Source organism: Bos grunniens, chromosome 6, assembly GCF_055505025.1.
Source record: "Bos grunniens cultivar Pamir isolate PY7600 chromosome 6, Bosgru_T2T1.0, whole genome shotgun sequence".
Taxonomy (NCBI): Eukaryota; Metazoa; Chordata; class Mammalia; order Artiodactyla; family Bovidae; genus Bos; species Bos grunniens.
The window spans coordinates 17988140-18005145 of NC_141170.1; the positions used below are offsets into that span (position 1 = coordinate 17988140).

General features: G+C 40.0%; 1 protein-coding gene across 11 annotated transcripts in view; it reads left to right on the forward strand.

Annotated features, from left to right (window-relative positions):
• The window catches only part of WDFY3 (WD repeat and FYVE domain containing 3), a 283117-nt gene that overhangs the window by 86728 nt on the left and 179383 nt on the right, over positions 1 to 17006 (forward strand). For all 11 annotated transcript variants that reach the window (XM_086407523.1, XM_086407528.1, XM_086407526.1 and 8 more), the window contains one exon: positions 2039 to 2249. In XM_086407523.1, the coding sequence (XP_086263649.1) occupies positions 2070 to 2249 (180 nt within the window). In that variant the 5' untranslated portion in view covers positions 2039 to 2069. The remainder of the gene's footprint in view (positions 1 to 2038; positions 2250 to 17006) is intronic.

The following is a 17006-nucleotide window of genomic DNA, read 5'->3' on the forward strand; positions in this document are numbered from 1 at the left end:
AAGCAGAAAGGGCTGGACCAGGAGGTCAGAGTCCTAGGTTCTCACTCAGTTCTTTTTCATTGTGCATTTTGAGCAAGTTGGTCTTGTCTTGGGGGGTCTCACAAGCAGAATTAATCCCCTCCTTGGTTCACTTGCTTAAATTGGAATGACGACCAAAGGAAATGGTCAGAAAGTGCTTTAATGCTCTATAAATAAGGAATGATGCTTGACTTTTTAATGACATAGATGCCTTTGAAAGCTGGAGACTCTTAAAAATGTTTTTTGAAGTGTTAAAGGATCATGAATCCCCTGAATCCTATCCACACACTTTAGATTATAAACTGCAGCTACAGGTTAAGGAAACAGAACAGATCTAACTTACACAAGATTTATAATTCACTTCAGATTTTATTTTTGTTCTGGGGTTCTCCAGGACTAGAAATAGCAGCACATAGTGGGCTATTGGAATGTATTTGTTGAAATATAATTTACATTTGGAGAACTTAACACGTTTTTCATTCTAGAATGAAATATGTCGAGCAAGTTTGAACCAGACTGACTTTGACTTGTCATTTTGTAGTTCAGAGGGCCTCCTCGGCCCTGTGCCAATGGTCTGAGGAAAAAAAAAGTGGACTTTCCCCATGACTGGACAGCTTAGTGGTGTCTTGGCACAGACCAGCCTTGAGTAGAGTGTCTTCCTGCTCCTTACCTGTGATGAGTCAGTCACAGGTGACCTCCTGGTGTAGTGCAGCTAGGCTGCATAAACATTTGCCCACAGCCAAATGTGGAATTGCACTCAAAATTCTCAAGGACAAGCGTGTTTAAGATACTAGTTCTTCTTATGGCTTTAAAAAAATCAATAGATGTTTAGTAAATAAAGCAGTGATTTCACCTTTCTTAAGAAATGCCATACTGGCTTATATGGCAAAATTGCAAATTTTCAAGTTATTCCTGCTTTTCTACAAATTAAAAAGCAAATTGCCTTTTACCCAAGTTTGGCATATCCATAATGTCCTCCCAGCCCTCCTGGTTCCTTTTGTAAGATAATCCTGTTTTTTGTGTCTGAGGTTAGCTGATAGCTGGCACAGTTCATGGTGGTTGAAAAGGGCTGATGGTGCTTTCTGAAAGCTTAGTGTTATTGATTTTGGTGTGTGTTCTAACCCAGTGGTTGGTTTATTTATTTCTTAACTGCAGCTCTAGCCAGGGATACATTTTATATTGTGATTCAATACACATGAATGCACCCTTACCTAAAATAAATTTTATGAAATAATGATTGCTCTTTTACATGTATTCCAGTATATTCTATTTCATTAAAAATATTTTTATTGAAGTATAATCAATTTGCAATATTACATTCTATTTCTTTTTTTAATTGATTGTCATAATCTGTTAAAGGAATTAACCTGACCTGGCAAAGGGTTTCAAGGTATAGTCTAAAGAAATAGTTTAAAGTTACATCTCCGTTTTCACTTATGATTTATAATATATTTAGAGGTATCATTGCATTTAATTTGCATGTTTCAAACTACCATGTAAACTCTTCAGTGAGTATCCCAAGTGTAATCCTTGATTTACAAAAATGTTAAATGATTAAAAATAGAAAGCTTTGTGGATTTGTTTGTTCGTTTCAGTTAATTTGAAGAGTGTGGATGAATTTTAAGTTCTTTTCATCTTTTTCCATATACTCAACTATTAGGCCATATATTAATTATAAAATTTATGATCCCTTTATTTGTTGAACTTAATATGGCTGCCTTAATTGGAAATGTTTATTGCTCATCCAGCAACAATTAATTTTTTACATTTAATGTTTTATAGTTTATCCAAACTGGGGCCAAGTTCATAAAGAACATTTGAGTGACACAATTTGTAATTTGTCATTTAGAGAAATTTATCAAAATTAGCTCTGCCTCTATTTTTTCTGTTTAAAAAGTAGAAAAATATTTTAGACAGAATTTTTTTGTTTTCCTGACTTTTTAAGAAGCTCTGCCATGCATGCTGGACTTGGTCAAGATGATGATATTTTGACGGTTTGTGTATGAACATCTCCCTGCAGAATTAGAAGAGTTTATCACCACCCAGCCAAGATGAACATGGTGAAGCGGATCATGGGGCGGCCGAGGCAGGAGGAATGCAGCCCGCAAGATAACGCCCTAGGATTGATGCACCTCCGCAGGCTCTTCACAGAGCTGTGCCACCCTCCTCGGCACATGACCCAGAAGGAACAAGAAGAGAAGCTGTACATGATGCTGCCAGTGTTTAACAGGGTGAGTCCAGGCTGCCAAGCACCTGGCTTTAGGATGGGGTGGTACTGCAGGAATCTTGAGATTCCAATAAGTCATGTTGTTGTTGAGTTGCTAAGTCGTGTCCACCTCTTTGCAACCCCATGGACTGTAGCATGCCATGGACTGTAGCTCCCCTGTCCCCCACTATCTCTCGAGGTTGCTCAAACTCATGTCTGTTGAGTCAGTGATGCTATCTAACCATCTCATCCTCTGCTTCCCTCTCCTCTTCTTGCCTTCAATCTTTCCCAGCATCAAGGTCTTTTCCAATGAGTTGGCTCTTTTCATCAGGTGGCCAAAATATTGGAACTTCAGATTCAGCACCAGCCCTTCCAGTGAATGTTCAGGGTTGATTTCCTTTAGGATTGACAGGTTTGATCTCCTTGCAGCCCAAGGGACTCTCAAGAGTCTCCTCCAGCACCACAATTTGAAAGCATCAATTCTTTGAATTGACAATAAGTCATAGGTAGGGAAATAAATAATAGAATGAGTTCATTTTTGAGAAGCTTGATGTTGTCATTCCTTCCTTTCAGTTTGCTATAAGGTGATTTGATGTGAGATCTGGTCAGAATGAAGTCCTTTTATTTCTAATAGATCAAAGGAAGATTGTGAACATTTTCTAAAATGTTCCTCTAATGGTTGGTCCTTGGAAGAGAGATAGGTTGTAAATGACCACTTATGTTATTTCTGTTATCTTTGGAAGTGATGCTTTATGGCATCAAATGGTGCAGTTGCCACAGTGCTTTGTATACTTTGAAGAGTCATCACAGTTTACTTTGTTGTTTGGATTTTCTAGACGAGATCTTGTGATAGGATAGTTAGTCAAAATAGAACTAATGTTTTAATGTATTTTGTCTAGTTGATCACATGTAGCAGTCTTAGTGGGGATTTTTAGAATAATTTAAAAGTTTTTATCAAAAATATATATGAACATAGTTTAAAAAGTCAAGTACTTCCACAGGCTTATAGGGTCCTCTCCACTGCTAGCTGTTGCTGCTGCCTTTAGCTCTTTCAGCTTTTGCATAGCATACTGTTAAAGCTATTTCTTGATTATTCAGTTTTAATTGACTTCTTGTTGAGAAATAGAATAATTAGCTTTTTTTACCTCTGATCCCTCCAAACCATGCACACTTGCTTTCACTCACCCATGCTACCTGCTCCTTTTCCTTCCCATACGCGTATACCATTCATTTAAGGAGGATTCAGTGTTTATCCTCTGTTGGCCCTGGTGTAAATATTATTCATAGATGAACCTTATAACAAACCACCACTATTTTCCATTCTTGTTTCCCTCAGACTTTGTAAAGTAACTGTCTCAATTTCTGCCTTTCTTCGTGTCTCTTTTTCTTCCCCATCTCTCTTTTACTCTCCTTTGATCTGTCTTTGTCCTCCTCATGTCTTTCTGTACTTCCCTCTCTGTCTCTTTCTCCCCATCTCTGCCTGTCTCTCCCTGTCTCTCTATCTCTCTCCCCACCTCTCTCTCCTGTTTCTCTCTGTTCCTCCTTGGCCTCCCCTGCCCCGCTTTTCTCGCCTCCCTTGTCTTTCTCTTTTCCTGTGTCCATGACTCACTGTCTGTCCTCACAGTCTCACTGATCTCTTTATTGTTTGTTCTCTGTGTCTGTTAGTCTTTCTGTGTGAAATTTTCTAGATTATTTTTCTCATTATTTTGAAATTTTATGGAGGCTTCACGTGAATTTGCAAGCTTGTACTTTTTATTTCTGGGAAAATATTTTGAAATATTTCTTTGTTAATATTCTTCCCTTTGTTTTATATGTTCCCCTTTTCTGCAACTCCATCAATCAAGTATTAACTTTTCGGGATTAACCTTGTGCTATCATATTTTAATTTCCTTGAACTCTTATTTTTTTTTTTAATTGTGCAATATCTCCTTATCCCTTGGAAAATATTAAAGCTTTTTCAAATTTTCTCATGCGTCTTTCATTGTTATTTGCTCCAAATTACTGTTTTTCTGTGTTTATATTACTTTCTTTCATATTGGAGTAATCTTCAGATGTCTGATGATAATTGTCTATACATTGATATTTAAGAATGAGGTATTCAAACACTGATTGAAAAGTATATGTGCAATGGTGAGACTTTTCCAGTGGTAAGATGATCTGGCTGGATAAAATGTGGAGACCCTTTAGCCTAGGATATGTTGATATTCCAGGAAAGCGTATTTTTCAGTCTCCTGGCTGAAGCATGTATTTGCTGTTATTCAGTCGCTAAGTTATGTGTGACTCTTTTGTGACTTCATGGACTGCAGCACTTTAGTTTCCTCCGTCCTCTACTCTCTCCTGGAGTTTGCTCAAATTCATGTGCATTGAGTCAGTGGTGCTATCTAACTATCTCATCCTTTGCCACCCACTTCTCCTTTTGCCTTCACTATTTCCCAGCATCAGCGTCTTTTCCAAAGGATGGGCTCTTCTCATCAAGTGGCCGAAGTATTGTAGCTTCAGCTTTAGCATCAGTCCTTCCCATGAATATTTAAGGTTGATTTCTTTTAGGTTTGACTGATGTGATTTCTTTCCAGTGTATATACCTGCTGGTGTTTCTTTAAAGCCAAATTGAAGAACAAGACTGATGTTTCAAGTTCCTTAGATGGACTTTCACTTAGTCTCCAGTTTGTAGCCGTCAGTGTTCTTGGTTGTTCCTCTCTGGGGTTTAGACTTGCGGGTGTCTCCCGGACTTGGGAGGGGCTGTCACCTTCAGTTTCTCGGCTGTAAATAAGAATATCTACCTTGTGGAGTTGGTGTGAGGATTAACGAAGAGAAGATACTTAACACACTTAACAAATGTTTGTCCTAGGGAACTCTTGTGTCTGTTATTGTTGTTATGGCATTAAAAATAAAGACATTACAAGATGAAGGAAAGATTATAAACTATTTATGCTGAAATGATTTCATATTGAATATATGCTGAAATACATTCAGTTTATGTGTTATTCATACCAAACTAAAGGCTAATTTGACAGCAGAGAAGAGGGACAGACTCTGCATATTCTGTGTTTATTTGTTTGCTTGTCTCTTCGTGTATTTTGTTACTGTGCATTATTGCATCATTCTGTGAATATGTGTCAAACAAATAGAAGTTGTGGTATATACTGCACTCTGCATTGGAGTTCTGAGATAAAGTAAAGTCCAGCTTTGTGAATCAGAATTATCATGAGGAAGATAAACATGACATGCAATTCTGTTGGAGAAGAGAGAAACACATAAACAGATAATGGAATAACAAAGAAATATAGTATTAGAGACACAGGAATGTCTTATGGCTCCCCTGAAAGGAGAGTTACCTGAAAGTCTATGGGGGAGTCAGGGCAGGGAAATGTCTTTTGAGAATGTGATGTGATTCTTGAATCCTTATAAGGTAAGCATTAGCCAGATTGGAACTAACTGGGCTAAATTAACCAAGAAGGTAGTTAGAGTAAGAAATTCAAGCTTGAATCAAAGTAAATTCCACAAACATGCTGATGTGTACGAGCATCTGTAAGTGGTCTAAGAAGTTGATTTTATGTCAAGGAGGAGGGGTGAAAAATGACTATTAAGATTGATAGGAGCTACATCATGACAGGTTTTATGCCATATGAAAAGCTACCTCATGCGAAGAGTTGACTCATTGGAAAAGACCCTGATGTTGGGAGGGATTGGGGGCAGGAGGAGAAGGGGACGACAGAGGCTGAGATGGCTGGATGGCATCACTGACTCAATGGACGTGAGTTTGAGTGAACTCTGGGAGTTGGTGATGGACAGGGAGGCCTGGCGTGCTGCAATTCATGGGGTCGCAAAGAGTCGGACATGACTGAGCAACTGAACTGAACTGAAAGAGCTAATACTTTTTCTTGGAGGTGTGCAGAGCCAATGAGGTATTCTCAGCAATAGAATAAGGAAGAAGAAAGGGCCAAAGTGAGGCTATCTCTTACGTTTCTAATTTGAGAAACTGGGTGGATGTTTTTCCTAGTAGCTGAGAAACAAAGGTGTAAGTGATAGACTCAGTTTGGGGCATTGAGTCCACAGTCTGTGAGCTTCCCAGGTGGAGGTATTCAGTAGGCAGTTAGAAGCTCAGGTGAGGGGATGTGGCTAGATACTTACTTTGGGGACCACTTCAGAGATGTGGTTGTTGGAACCCTAGAAGGGGACTAAACACTATGCATGCCTCCCCCTATGCCAGGAGCAATAGGCTGAGGATGAACCATGGAGAATATGATTGTTTAATGAAAGAAGGGGAACCCATAAAGGTTACAGCACAGGAACTGGTCAGTAGCAGTACAAACAGAATCAAGAGAGGGTGATTATGGAACTAAAGAGGTAATAGTTGCAAGAAAAAGCATTCATCTCTGTGCAATAGAGAGACCAGCAAGATGGAGACCTAAACATGTCCTTGAGGTTTGCCAGTTGGAAAGTTACTAGAAGGACAGCATCAGAAAGCAATATGTTGAGCAGTGAATGGGAGATGAGAAGAGACAATATGGATTCAACTTGTGGAAATGTGAAAGAAAAGAGGATGGAAGAAATCGATGGAGGTGACTCTGGCAATAGGGAGTTTGTGTTTGTATATTTCTAGTGTTTTGCTATGTTGTTAAAAGGAGAGAGATCCAGGCATGATCATAAAGAGAAGGGAAGAAACAAGCATAGGGGGAAATCAACTTTTTTAAGAGTGAAGTTTAGTGAAGAGTCAAATTACAGGTGGGTGAGTGAGCCTTGACAGTGATAAAGAATCCTCCTGCAATGCAGGAGATGCGGATTTGATCCCTGGGTTGGGAAGATCCCTTGGAGGAGGAAATGACAACCCATTCCAGTATTCTTCCCTGGGAAATCCCATGGACAGAGGAGCCTGGTGGGCTGCAGGCTACAAAGAGTCAGACATGACTTAGCGACTGAGCACGTACAAGTGAGCTTTGAACAAAAGAGACACCATGTGCTGTAGGAAAGCCTGTAGTTTTGTTGGGTGTGAACACAGATTTGTAGTGAAGGTGGTGGAAAGTTGAATAAGATTTTGTGCGATGACCTCTGTTTCCTATAGTTTTCAATAGAAGATGTCTGTGAAAACTCTGGAGTCAGTAGGTCAAACAGGGAACTTTAGAAAATTGTGATAGTTTGGAATATTAATGAAGAGGAATTGAGAAAGATAGTTGAAAAGGGACAACAGAAGACAGAGTATTTAGGGCCCAGTGCAGGTTGGAGATAGTACGTTTGCACTGGATCTTACCCATGCAGGCGTGTGATTTTTCTCGTTCACTTACAAAGCGGCATGTGTGTGGAAGTACAGAAGACAGATAGCTGTGTTTGCTCTGTTGGGGCTGAGCTTTTGCTGGGTTGATAAAACAGAGGGGCAGGAGTAGAGAGAGCATAGTAAGAGATCTAACTCACATGTCACCCTTGAAATTGATGGGATGAAACAGGAACAGAGCGTGATCATTTTTTTGCTCTCCAAGATAAAAGGCTGAGTGATGGAAAGAGATGATGATGATAGGCAGGAACACAAGGAGAGGTGGGGAAAGGTTTAAATTTAAGTAGCCATTTTGAAAATGAGAGAACTGATTACAGAAAAACTATTGTTTTAAACCCTGTTGAGGTAGCAGTCATTAATTTTTATTACAGCCAGTTCTGGGAAGTTGGCTTTATTTTGATTGCTTTTGTTTTTGTTTTGTATCAGTGTCACAATGTACCTACTATTGGCTACCAAGGAGTCTGAGGTCATTTCCTTCTCTCAGACTTAAGAACATTGACAAGGTGATGATAATGTTATGAGTAGTTAGCACAATTGTTATTCTCAGCTGTTAACATAAATTTGTAAGTCATATCCAGGATGTGTGTCCCATGTATTTCATCAGTTAAGCTTCCACAGTCAATTAAATGAGTCTTAGACTAGAATAATCTAAATAACTTGACTTTTTAAAGAAAATTGAGATTCTTTAGTGGTTGTTCTTTTTTGCTTAGACTGTTCGTCTTAGTTCTCTTGGTTCTGTGCTGCCACAAGTCTCTATTCTTTCAAGCCAGAAGCTTTTAGTTGGTTAATTCAAAGCAGATATATATGTATGGGATTTCCCTGGTGGTCCAATGGCTAAGACTCTGAACTCCCAATGTAGGGCACCCAGGTTCGGTTTCTGGTCAAGGAACTGGATCTCACGTGCCACAACTAAGACCTGGTGTGGTCAAATAAATTAAAAATAAATATTAAAAAAATTTAGGTCAAAAGCATATGTATATGCACTGCCTTAAAGCTCTAATACAGCGAGTGATTTAAATATCATAAAGGTTCAGTCAGCTCTTTTTTTTTCTTCTTTTCATGGTAACCCTCCATTGCCAGATGCCGCTTAGCATTTTTATAAATTACTTTTTTATTGAAGTATAGATGATTTTCAGTGCTGTTAATTTCAGGTGTATAGCAAGTTCAGGTATATGTTTGTGTATGTGCATAGTCTTTTTCAGAGTCTTTTTTTTTTTTACCAAATATAAATAGATAGAAAGTTATTTTTGTACCATTGTGACCAATTTAAAATATATATATAAGTTGTATTTCTATGTTCTATTGAGTTCATAGCTTGTCATTTACAAACTAAAATTGTCCTTAGATATTATATCCATTAAATTTGGAAAGTGATAACCATATTTATTAAATGTTTGGCCATTTGTACATGAACACTCTCCACTAGTAAGAAACAGCTTGGATGAATGAATAGCTCAGTAAGGCTCCAGACTTCCTGCCATGATGGCCAGAAATGAACTGTGTTGTTGATTTTTGAGACTTTGCTGGATTCATGCTAAATGGCAAATAAACCATATTATAGTTAGGCATGGACATTTATCTGTAGAATCGTTTCCAGAGTGTGTTCCCTAGTGTTATTTCAGTGTGTGATTTTGGCCTTTAAGAGATACACAGTTGAGAAGTGGCATGTGTTGAGTCCTTTTCCTGGGCCAGACTCATGCTGGGTTCTTCAGCTGCCTCCTATAGTCATCATCACAGTCCCGCAAAGACACTGCTGGCCTCCTCCCTCTCACAGATTCTCTCAAACTGAAGGATTATGGTGAAGCCTGAGAATAGCTGGGTAATATTTAATCAGCATTCTCAAAGATAATTAACCTTTAGTCCCAAGAACAAAACTTACAGAGAAAATATTTCGTTTAAACTTATTAAAAAATGAATAGCCTTTTAGTCATCTAAAAATGAACTACCATTGTTAATTACTTTGGTATATGTTATCAGACTTCATTGTGTATATTATAATCTTTCCCCTGGATCTTCTTTTAGAAACTCCCCTTGCTTTTGAATTTGCTTCTGAATTACATTCAAGAAACATCTAAGTTGAATCCAGTGTCTGTTTTTTATCCCTCACAACTAACCTTTTCTGCCTGCATTGCTGGAGACCCAGGTTCTATTTCTGGGTGATCTCCTGGAGAAGGGAATTGGCTGCCCACTCCTGTATTCTTGCCTGGAGAATTCCATGAACAGAGGAGCCTGATGGGCTATTCATGAGGTCCTGAAGGGATGAAAACGACTAGGCACCCCCATGCACAATAAAACTTTATTGAATAGCTTCATTCAGTAACAAATACATGCTGAGCCTCTGCTTTCTGCATTGCATTAGAAAACACCATTCATTTGTTCTCCCCAAGTATACCAAAAATATTTAGTTGAGAAGCAGCTAGGAAATTTTCTGAAGTTTATTTAGACGGATGTAAAAAATGACACTTCTAAAAACAAGTCAAACCATGGTAATTCCCTCTTAAGATGAACACTGTGCAAAGTTGTAGTGCTAGGATTCCTGTGAAGTTAAATTAAGGCAGCACAGTTCTGAGTGACTAAGAGCCCAGCTTGGAATCAGACAGATCTGGTTTTGAATTCTCTTGTTACCACCTCCTGATGTCTGCCGTCTCTAACCCTTCATTTCCTTACCTGTAAAAGGGGAATAATGTGCAGGATTTAATGAGATTTGAATGACATTATCTGTCAAGTATTTGAATAGTGGTATGCACACTGTAAAGGCTCGTTTTATGATAATTGTTATTTTTATTAAATTTGCCAGAAGTTTTGTTCCTCAGTACTGTTGTTTTCATCTGGGTATGAACGTCTGTTCTATGGGACCGTCCCTCTGAGGTGGATGCACTGCCGACCAGTTCTCTCTCTCAGCTCTCTGCTTTGATAGATGAGGGAACTAAGATCAGGAAAATTTTGACCAGAGACCTCGAGGGCATAAAGAGAATTCCAGCTGGGAGCTTCCCTGTCTGTGGTACATAGGTGCATGATTGAAGCATTGTCTGTTTCCCACTATTTGTGGAAGGTGGTGAATATGAACCCAGTATTTTAAGATTTGATTGTTAAAGTCAGTCACCAAAAAAATCTCTTTACTACCTGACACTTTGAGTATTATCAAAAATGGCAGATGTCCCTGAGCTTCTCCGGCCTCCTCTTGCACCATTTCCTCTCCCATTTGAAACACCCCAGGTTCACCCCCTTTTGATCTGTCAGTGCCCATTCTCTTACCCATGCTGAAGTCTCAGCACAGTTCTTCTCACTGCCTGGGACCCTCTTTGCTTGGCTTTTTGAATTATGACCTTTTTTCATTATTCAGTATCATCTTTCCAGGTCAGTGTCATCTTCTCACAGAACTTTCTTTTTTTTTCGGTGGGGGGGTGGGTCCTAGGTTGGTGGCTTTATTATTATTATTTTAATTGGAGTTTAGCTGCTTTACACCATCGTGGTTATTTGGGTCATGAAGATCTCTTTTGTATAGATCTACTGTGTATTCTTGCCACCTCTTCTTAATATCTTCTGCTTCTGTTAGGTCCGTTCCATTTCTGTCCTTTATTGTGCCCATCTTTGCATGAAATGTTCCCTTGGTATCTCTGATTTTCTTCAAGAGATCTCTAGTCTTTCCCATTATATTGTTTTCCTCTATTTCTTTGCATTGATCCCTGAGGAAGGCTTTCTTATCTCTCCTTGATATTCTTTGGAACTCTGCATTCAGTTGGGTATATCTTTCCTTTTCTCCTTTGCCTTTCCCTTTTCTTTTTTCTCACCTATTTGTAAGGCCTTCTCAGACAACCATTTTTGCCTTATGTATTTCTTTTTCTTGAAGATGGTCTTGATCCCTGCCTCCTGTACAATGTCATGAAACTGTATCCATACTTCTTCACGCATCCTGTCGGATATAATCCCTCGAATCTGTTTGTCACTTCTACTGTATAATCCTAAGGGATTTGATTTTACTTATACCTGAATAGTCTCCTGGTTTTCCCTACTTTCTTCAATTTAAGTCTGAATTTGGCAATAAGGAGTTCATGATCTGAGCCACAGTCAGCTCCTGGTCTTGTTTTTGCTGACTAGAGCTTCTCCATTTTTGGGTGCAAAGAATGTAATTGTCACACGAGTGTATGTTCCTCGGTTCTTTGTCTCATCACAACAAAGATTTGGAGCAACGGACATTGAAGCCCTCGGTGCGTCACAGCTCTTGGGTCTTGGACAAACCGTGCTACAGCTCTTAGGCAAATCAGTGTTACAGCTCCATTTTATTTAGAAGATAGCAGGAGAGAGAGAGAGTGAGAGAGAGAAAGAAAAGAGTCCATGAGAAAGCGCTTTGGCTCCTCCTTTTATATATTTTTTCCTCCACCTATGGAGGCCTGCCCTATGCAAATTGGGCTTAGCCAGGAGTGCTGTTTGTTCTGCCTGGAGTCTTCACTCTGGTCCTCGGACCTTCCTTTGACCTTCCTTGTCTTTTAGCCACCGCCATTTTGGAGTCCTTTTCCCTATTCTACCTACCTAACATAATCAGTCTGATTTCAGTGTTGACCATCCGGTGATGTCCATGTGTAGAGTCTTCTCTTGTGTTGTTGGAAGAGGGTGTTTACTATTACCAGTGCGTTCTCTTGGCAAAACTCTCTTAGCCTTTCCCTGCTTCACTCTGTACTCCAAGGCCAAATTTGCCTGTTACTTCAGGTATCTCTTGACTTCCTACTTTTGCACTCCAGTCCCCTGTAATGCAAAGGACATCTTTTTTGGGTCTTAGTTCTAGGTCTTCATAGAACCATTCAACCTCAGCTTCTTTAGCATTTTTGGTTGGGGCATAGACTTGGATCACTGTGACATTGGTTTGCCTCAGAAATGAACAGAGATCATTCTGTTGTTTTTGAGATTGCATCCAAGTACTGCATTTCGGACTCTTTTGTTGACTATGATGGCTACTCCATTTCTTCTAAGGGATTCTTGCCCACAGTAGTAGATATAATGGTCATCTGAGTTAAATTCACCCATTCCAGTCCATTTTAGTTTACTGATTCCTAAAATGTTGATGTTCACTCTTGCCATCTCCTGTTTGACCCCTTCCAATTTACCTTGATTCATGGGCCTACCATTCCAGGTTCCTGTACACAATTGCTCCTTACAGCATTGGACCTTGCTTCTGTCACCAGTCACATCCACAACTGGGTGTTGTTTTCGCTTTGCTCTGTCTCTTCATTCTTTCTGGAGTTATTTCTCCACTGATCTCTAGTAGCATATTGGGTACCTACTGACCTGGGGAGTTCATCTTTCAGTGTCCTATCTTTTTGCCTGATTTTCATACTGTTCATGTAGTTCCCAAGGCAAGAATACTGAAGTGGTTTGCCTTACCCTTCTCCAGTGGACCACGTTTTGTCAGAACTCTCCAGCACGACCTGTCTGACTTGGGTGGCTCTACATGGCATGGCTCATAGTTTCATTTAGACAAGGCTCTCATCCATGTGATTGGTTCCATTAGTTTTCTGTGATTGTGGTTTTCATTCTGTCTGCCCTCTGAGGAATAAGGATAAGAGGCTTATGGAAGCTTCCTAATGGGAGAGACTGAGAAAGACTGACTGTGGGGGAAACTGGGTCCTCTTCTGATAGGTGGGGCCATGCTCAATAAATCTTTAATCCAATTTTCTGTTGGTGGGCGGGGCTGTGTTCCCTCCCTTTTGTTTGACCTGAGGCCAAACTATGGTGGAGGTAATAAAGATAATGGTGACCTCCTTCAAAAGGTCCCATCCCAACCCTGCAGTAGGCCACCACTGACCCACACCTCAGCTGGAGAATTCTGGACATTCATGGGCAAGTCTGGGTCAGTCTTTTGTGGGGTCACTGCTCCTTTCTCCTGGGTCCTGGTGTACCCAAGGTTTTGTTTGTGCCCTTCAAGAGTCTGTTTCCCCAGTCCTGTGTAAGTGCTGGCAGCTCTATGGTGGGGTTAATGGCGACCTCCTCCAAGAGGGCTTATGCTATACCCTGGTCTGCTGCACCCAGAGCCCCTCAGAGCCCCTGCAGCAGGCCACTGACCCGTATCTCCGCAGGAGAAGTCAAGTGGACCTTTGGAAGTATCACTACAAAGAAAGCTAGTGGAGGTGATGGAATTCCAGTTGAGCTATTTCAAATCCTAAAATATGATGCTGTCACAGTGCTGCACTTAATATGCCAGCAAATTTGGAAAACTCAGCAGTGGCCACAGGACTAGAAAAGGTCAGTTTTCATTCCAATCCCAAAGAAAGGCAATGCCAAAGAATGCTCAAACTACTGCACAGTTGCACTCATCTCACATGTTAGTAAAATAATGCTCAAAATTCTCCAAGCCAGGCTTCAGCAATACATGAACCATGAACTTCCAGATGTTCAAGCTGGATTTAGAAAAGGCAGAGGAACCAGAGATCAAATTGCTAACATCTGCTGAATCATCAAAAAAGCAAGAGAGTTCCAGAAAAACATTTACTTCCGCTTTATTGACTATGCCAAATCTTTGACTGTGTGGATCACAACAAAATATGGAAAGAGATGGGAATACCAGACCACCTGACCTGCCTCCTGAGAAATGTGTGTGTAGGTCACGAAGCAACAGTTAGAACCGGACATGGATCAATAGACTGGTTCCAAAAAGGGAAAGGAGTACATCAAGGCTGTTTATTGTTACCTTGCTTATTTAACTTCTATGCAGAGTACATAATAAGAATCACTGGGCTGGATGAAGCACAAGCTGAAAACAAGATTGCTAGGAGAAATATCAATAACCTCAGATATGCAGATGACCCCACCCTTATGGCAGAAAGTGAAGAAGAACTAAAGAGCTTCTTGATGAAAATGAAAGAGGAGAATGAAAAAGTTGACTTAAAGCTCAACATTCAGAGAACTAAGATCATGGCATCTGGTCCCACCACTTCATGGCAAATAGATGGGGAAACAGTGGAAACAGTGTCAGACTTTATTTTTGGGGGCTCCAAAATCACTGGAGATGGTGATTGCAGCCATGAAATTAAAAGACGCTTCAATGGCACCCCACTCCAGTACTCTTGCCTGGAAAATCCCATGGACAGAGGAACCTGGTGGGCTGCAGTCCATGGGGTCGCTAAGAGTCGGACACGACTGAGCGACTTTACTTTACTCCTTGGAAGAAAAGCTATGACTCACCTAGACAGCGTATTAAAAAGCAGAGACATAACTTTGCCAACAAAGGTCCATCTAGTCAAAGCTATCGTTTTTCCAGTAGTCATGTATGGATGTGAGAGTGGTCCGTAAAGAAAACTGAGGGCTGAAGAATTGATGCTTTTGAATTGTGGTGTTGGAGAAGACTCTTGACAGTCCCTTGCACAAGAAGAAGATGGATTCAGTCAATCCTAAAGGAAATCAGTCCTGATTATTCATTGGAAGGACTGATGCTGAAGTTCTAATACTTCGGCCACCTGATGCGAAGAACTGACCCATTGGAAATGCCCCTGATGTTGGGAAAGACTGCAGGCTGGAGGAGAAGGGGATGACAGAGGATGAGATGGTTGGATGGCATCAGTGACTCAATGGACTTGAATTTGAGTAAGCTCTAGGAGTTGGTGATGGACAGGAAATCCTGGCATGCTACAGACCATGTAGTCTCAAATAGACACGACTGAGCAACTGAACTCAACTGCTTTACAATGTGCTAGTTCCTGTTGTACAGCAAAGTAAACCAGCCACGTATGTTCATGTAGCCCCTCTTTGTCACCATAGAGCATTGAGTAGTGTTCCCTGTGGTATATACAGTAGATTCTCATTAGTTATCTATTTTGTACACAATAGTATATATATACATCAAGGCTGTATATTGTCTCCCTGCTTACTTAACTTACATGCAGAGTACATCATGAGAAACGCTGGGCTGGATGAAGCACAAGCTGGAATCAAGATTGCCGGGAGAAATATCAATAACCTCAGATATGCAGATGACACCACCCTTATGGCAGAAAGTGAAGAGGAACTAAAAAGCCTCCTGATGAAAGTGAAAGAGGAGAGTGAAAAAGTTGGCTTAGAGCTCAACATTCAGAAAACTAAGATCATGGCATCTGGTCCCATCACTTTATGGCAAATAGATGGGGAAACAGTGGAAACAGTGGCTGACTTTATTTTTTGGGGCTCCAAAATCACTGCAGATGGTGATTGCAGCCATGAAATTAAAACATGCTTACTCCATGGAAGAAAACATGCTTACTCTATGACCAACGTAGGTAGCATATTAAGAAGCAGAGACATTATTTTGCCAACAAAGGTCTGTTTAATCAAGGCTATAGTTTTTCCAGTAGTCATGTATAGATGTGAGAGTTGGACTATAAAGAAAGCTGAATGCCAAAGAATTGATGGTTTTGGAACTGTGGTGATGGAGAAGACTCTTGAGAGTCGCTTGGACTGCAACCAGTCCATCCTAAAGGTGATCAGTTCTGGGTGTTCATTGGAAGGACTGATGCTGAAGCTGAAACTCCAATCCTTTGGCCACCTGATGCGAAGAACTGACTCATTTGAAAAGACCCTGATGCTGGGAAAGATTGAAGGCAGGAAGAGAAGGGGACGACAGAGGATGAGATGGTTGGATGGCATCACCGACTCAATGGACATGAGTTTGAGTAAACTCCAGGAGTTGGTGATGGACAGGAAGGCCTAGCATGTTGAGGTCTATGGGGTTGCAAAGTGTAGGACACGCCTGAGGGACTGAACTGAACTGAACTGAGTATAAATATGTCAATCTCAATCTCCCAAGTCATCCCACCCTGTTTCCCCACTTGGTGTTTATACATTTGTTTGACTCTGCATCTGTGTCTCAGAGAGCTTTTACGGCAACCTTGTCTCACTCCAGGCATTCCCTTTCAAGTGCCCTATTTACTTCCTTTATAACACATCACTATCCAACATAATTTTCATTTGTAAAATAACTTACCGTTCATCTCCTATACTAATATGTAGATTCCATGAGCACTTGCCTTATTTACCTTTATAGTCACAAGTCTTTATTTACCCTTATATTCATGGCTCTGAGTATTGCCTGTCATATATAGAAGACCAGTAAATATTTATGAGTGAATAAATGAAACAGTGAATTAATCAGTAGTGTAGGATCACTAGACTAAAGATTGTTTATCTCAAAGAGGCAGTCGTTTTTCTTTTCCGACGAGCAAATACGACATGGTCCTTTCTGCATAGTGTTGACTTTGGTTTGGTCAGTTCAAGGAAGATAGCTTTTGAAAGAAAAAATTTCCTTGTGGAAATACAGCAGTAAATATCAGGATTTGTATGAAAAGTTAGTTACGTTTTTTAACAGTATATTATTCCCTTAGCATGAAAACTGCTTGACTATCATTTGCTTATACTATCTAAGAAATGAGCTATTTTATGAAGTTGCATTACTGTTAGGAATAAAATAGTGCTTATTAATTCTTAAGAGCAAAATATAAATCAATTTATTTTGAGTAGTTTGAATAGTTATCTACTTTAAATCAGTTTGAC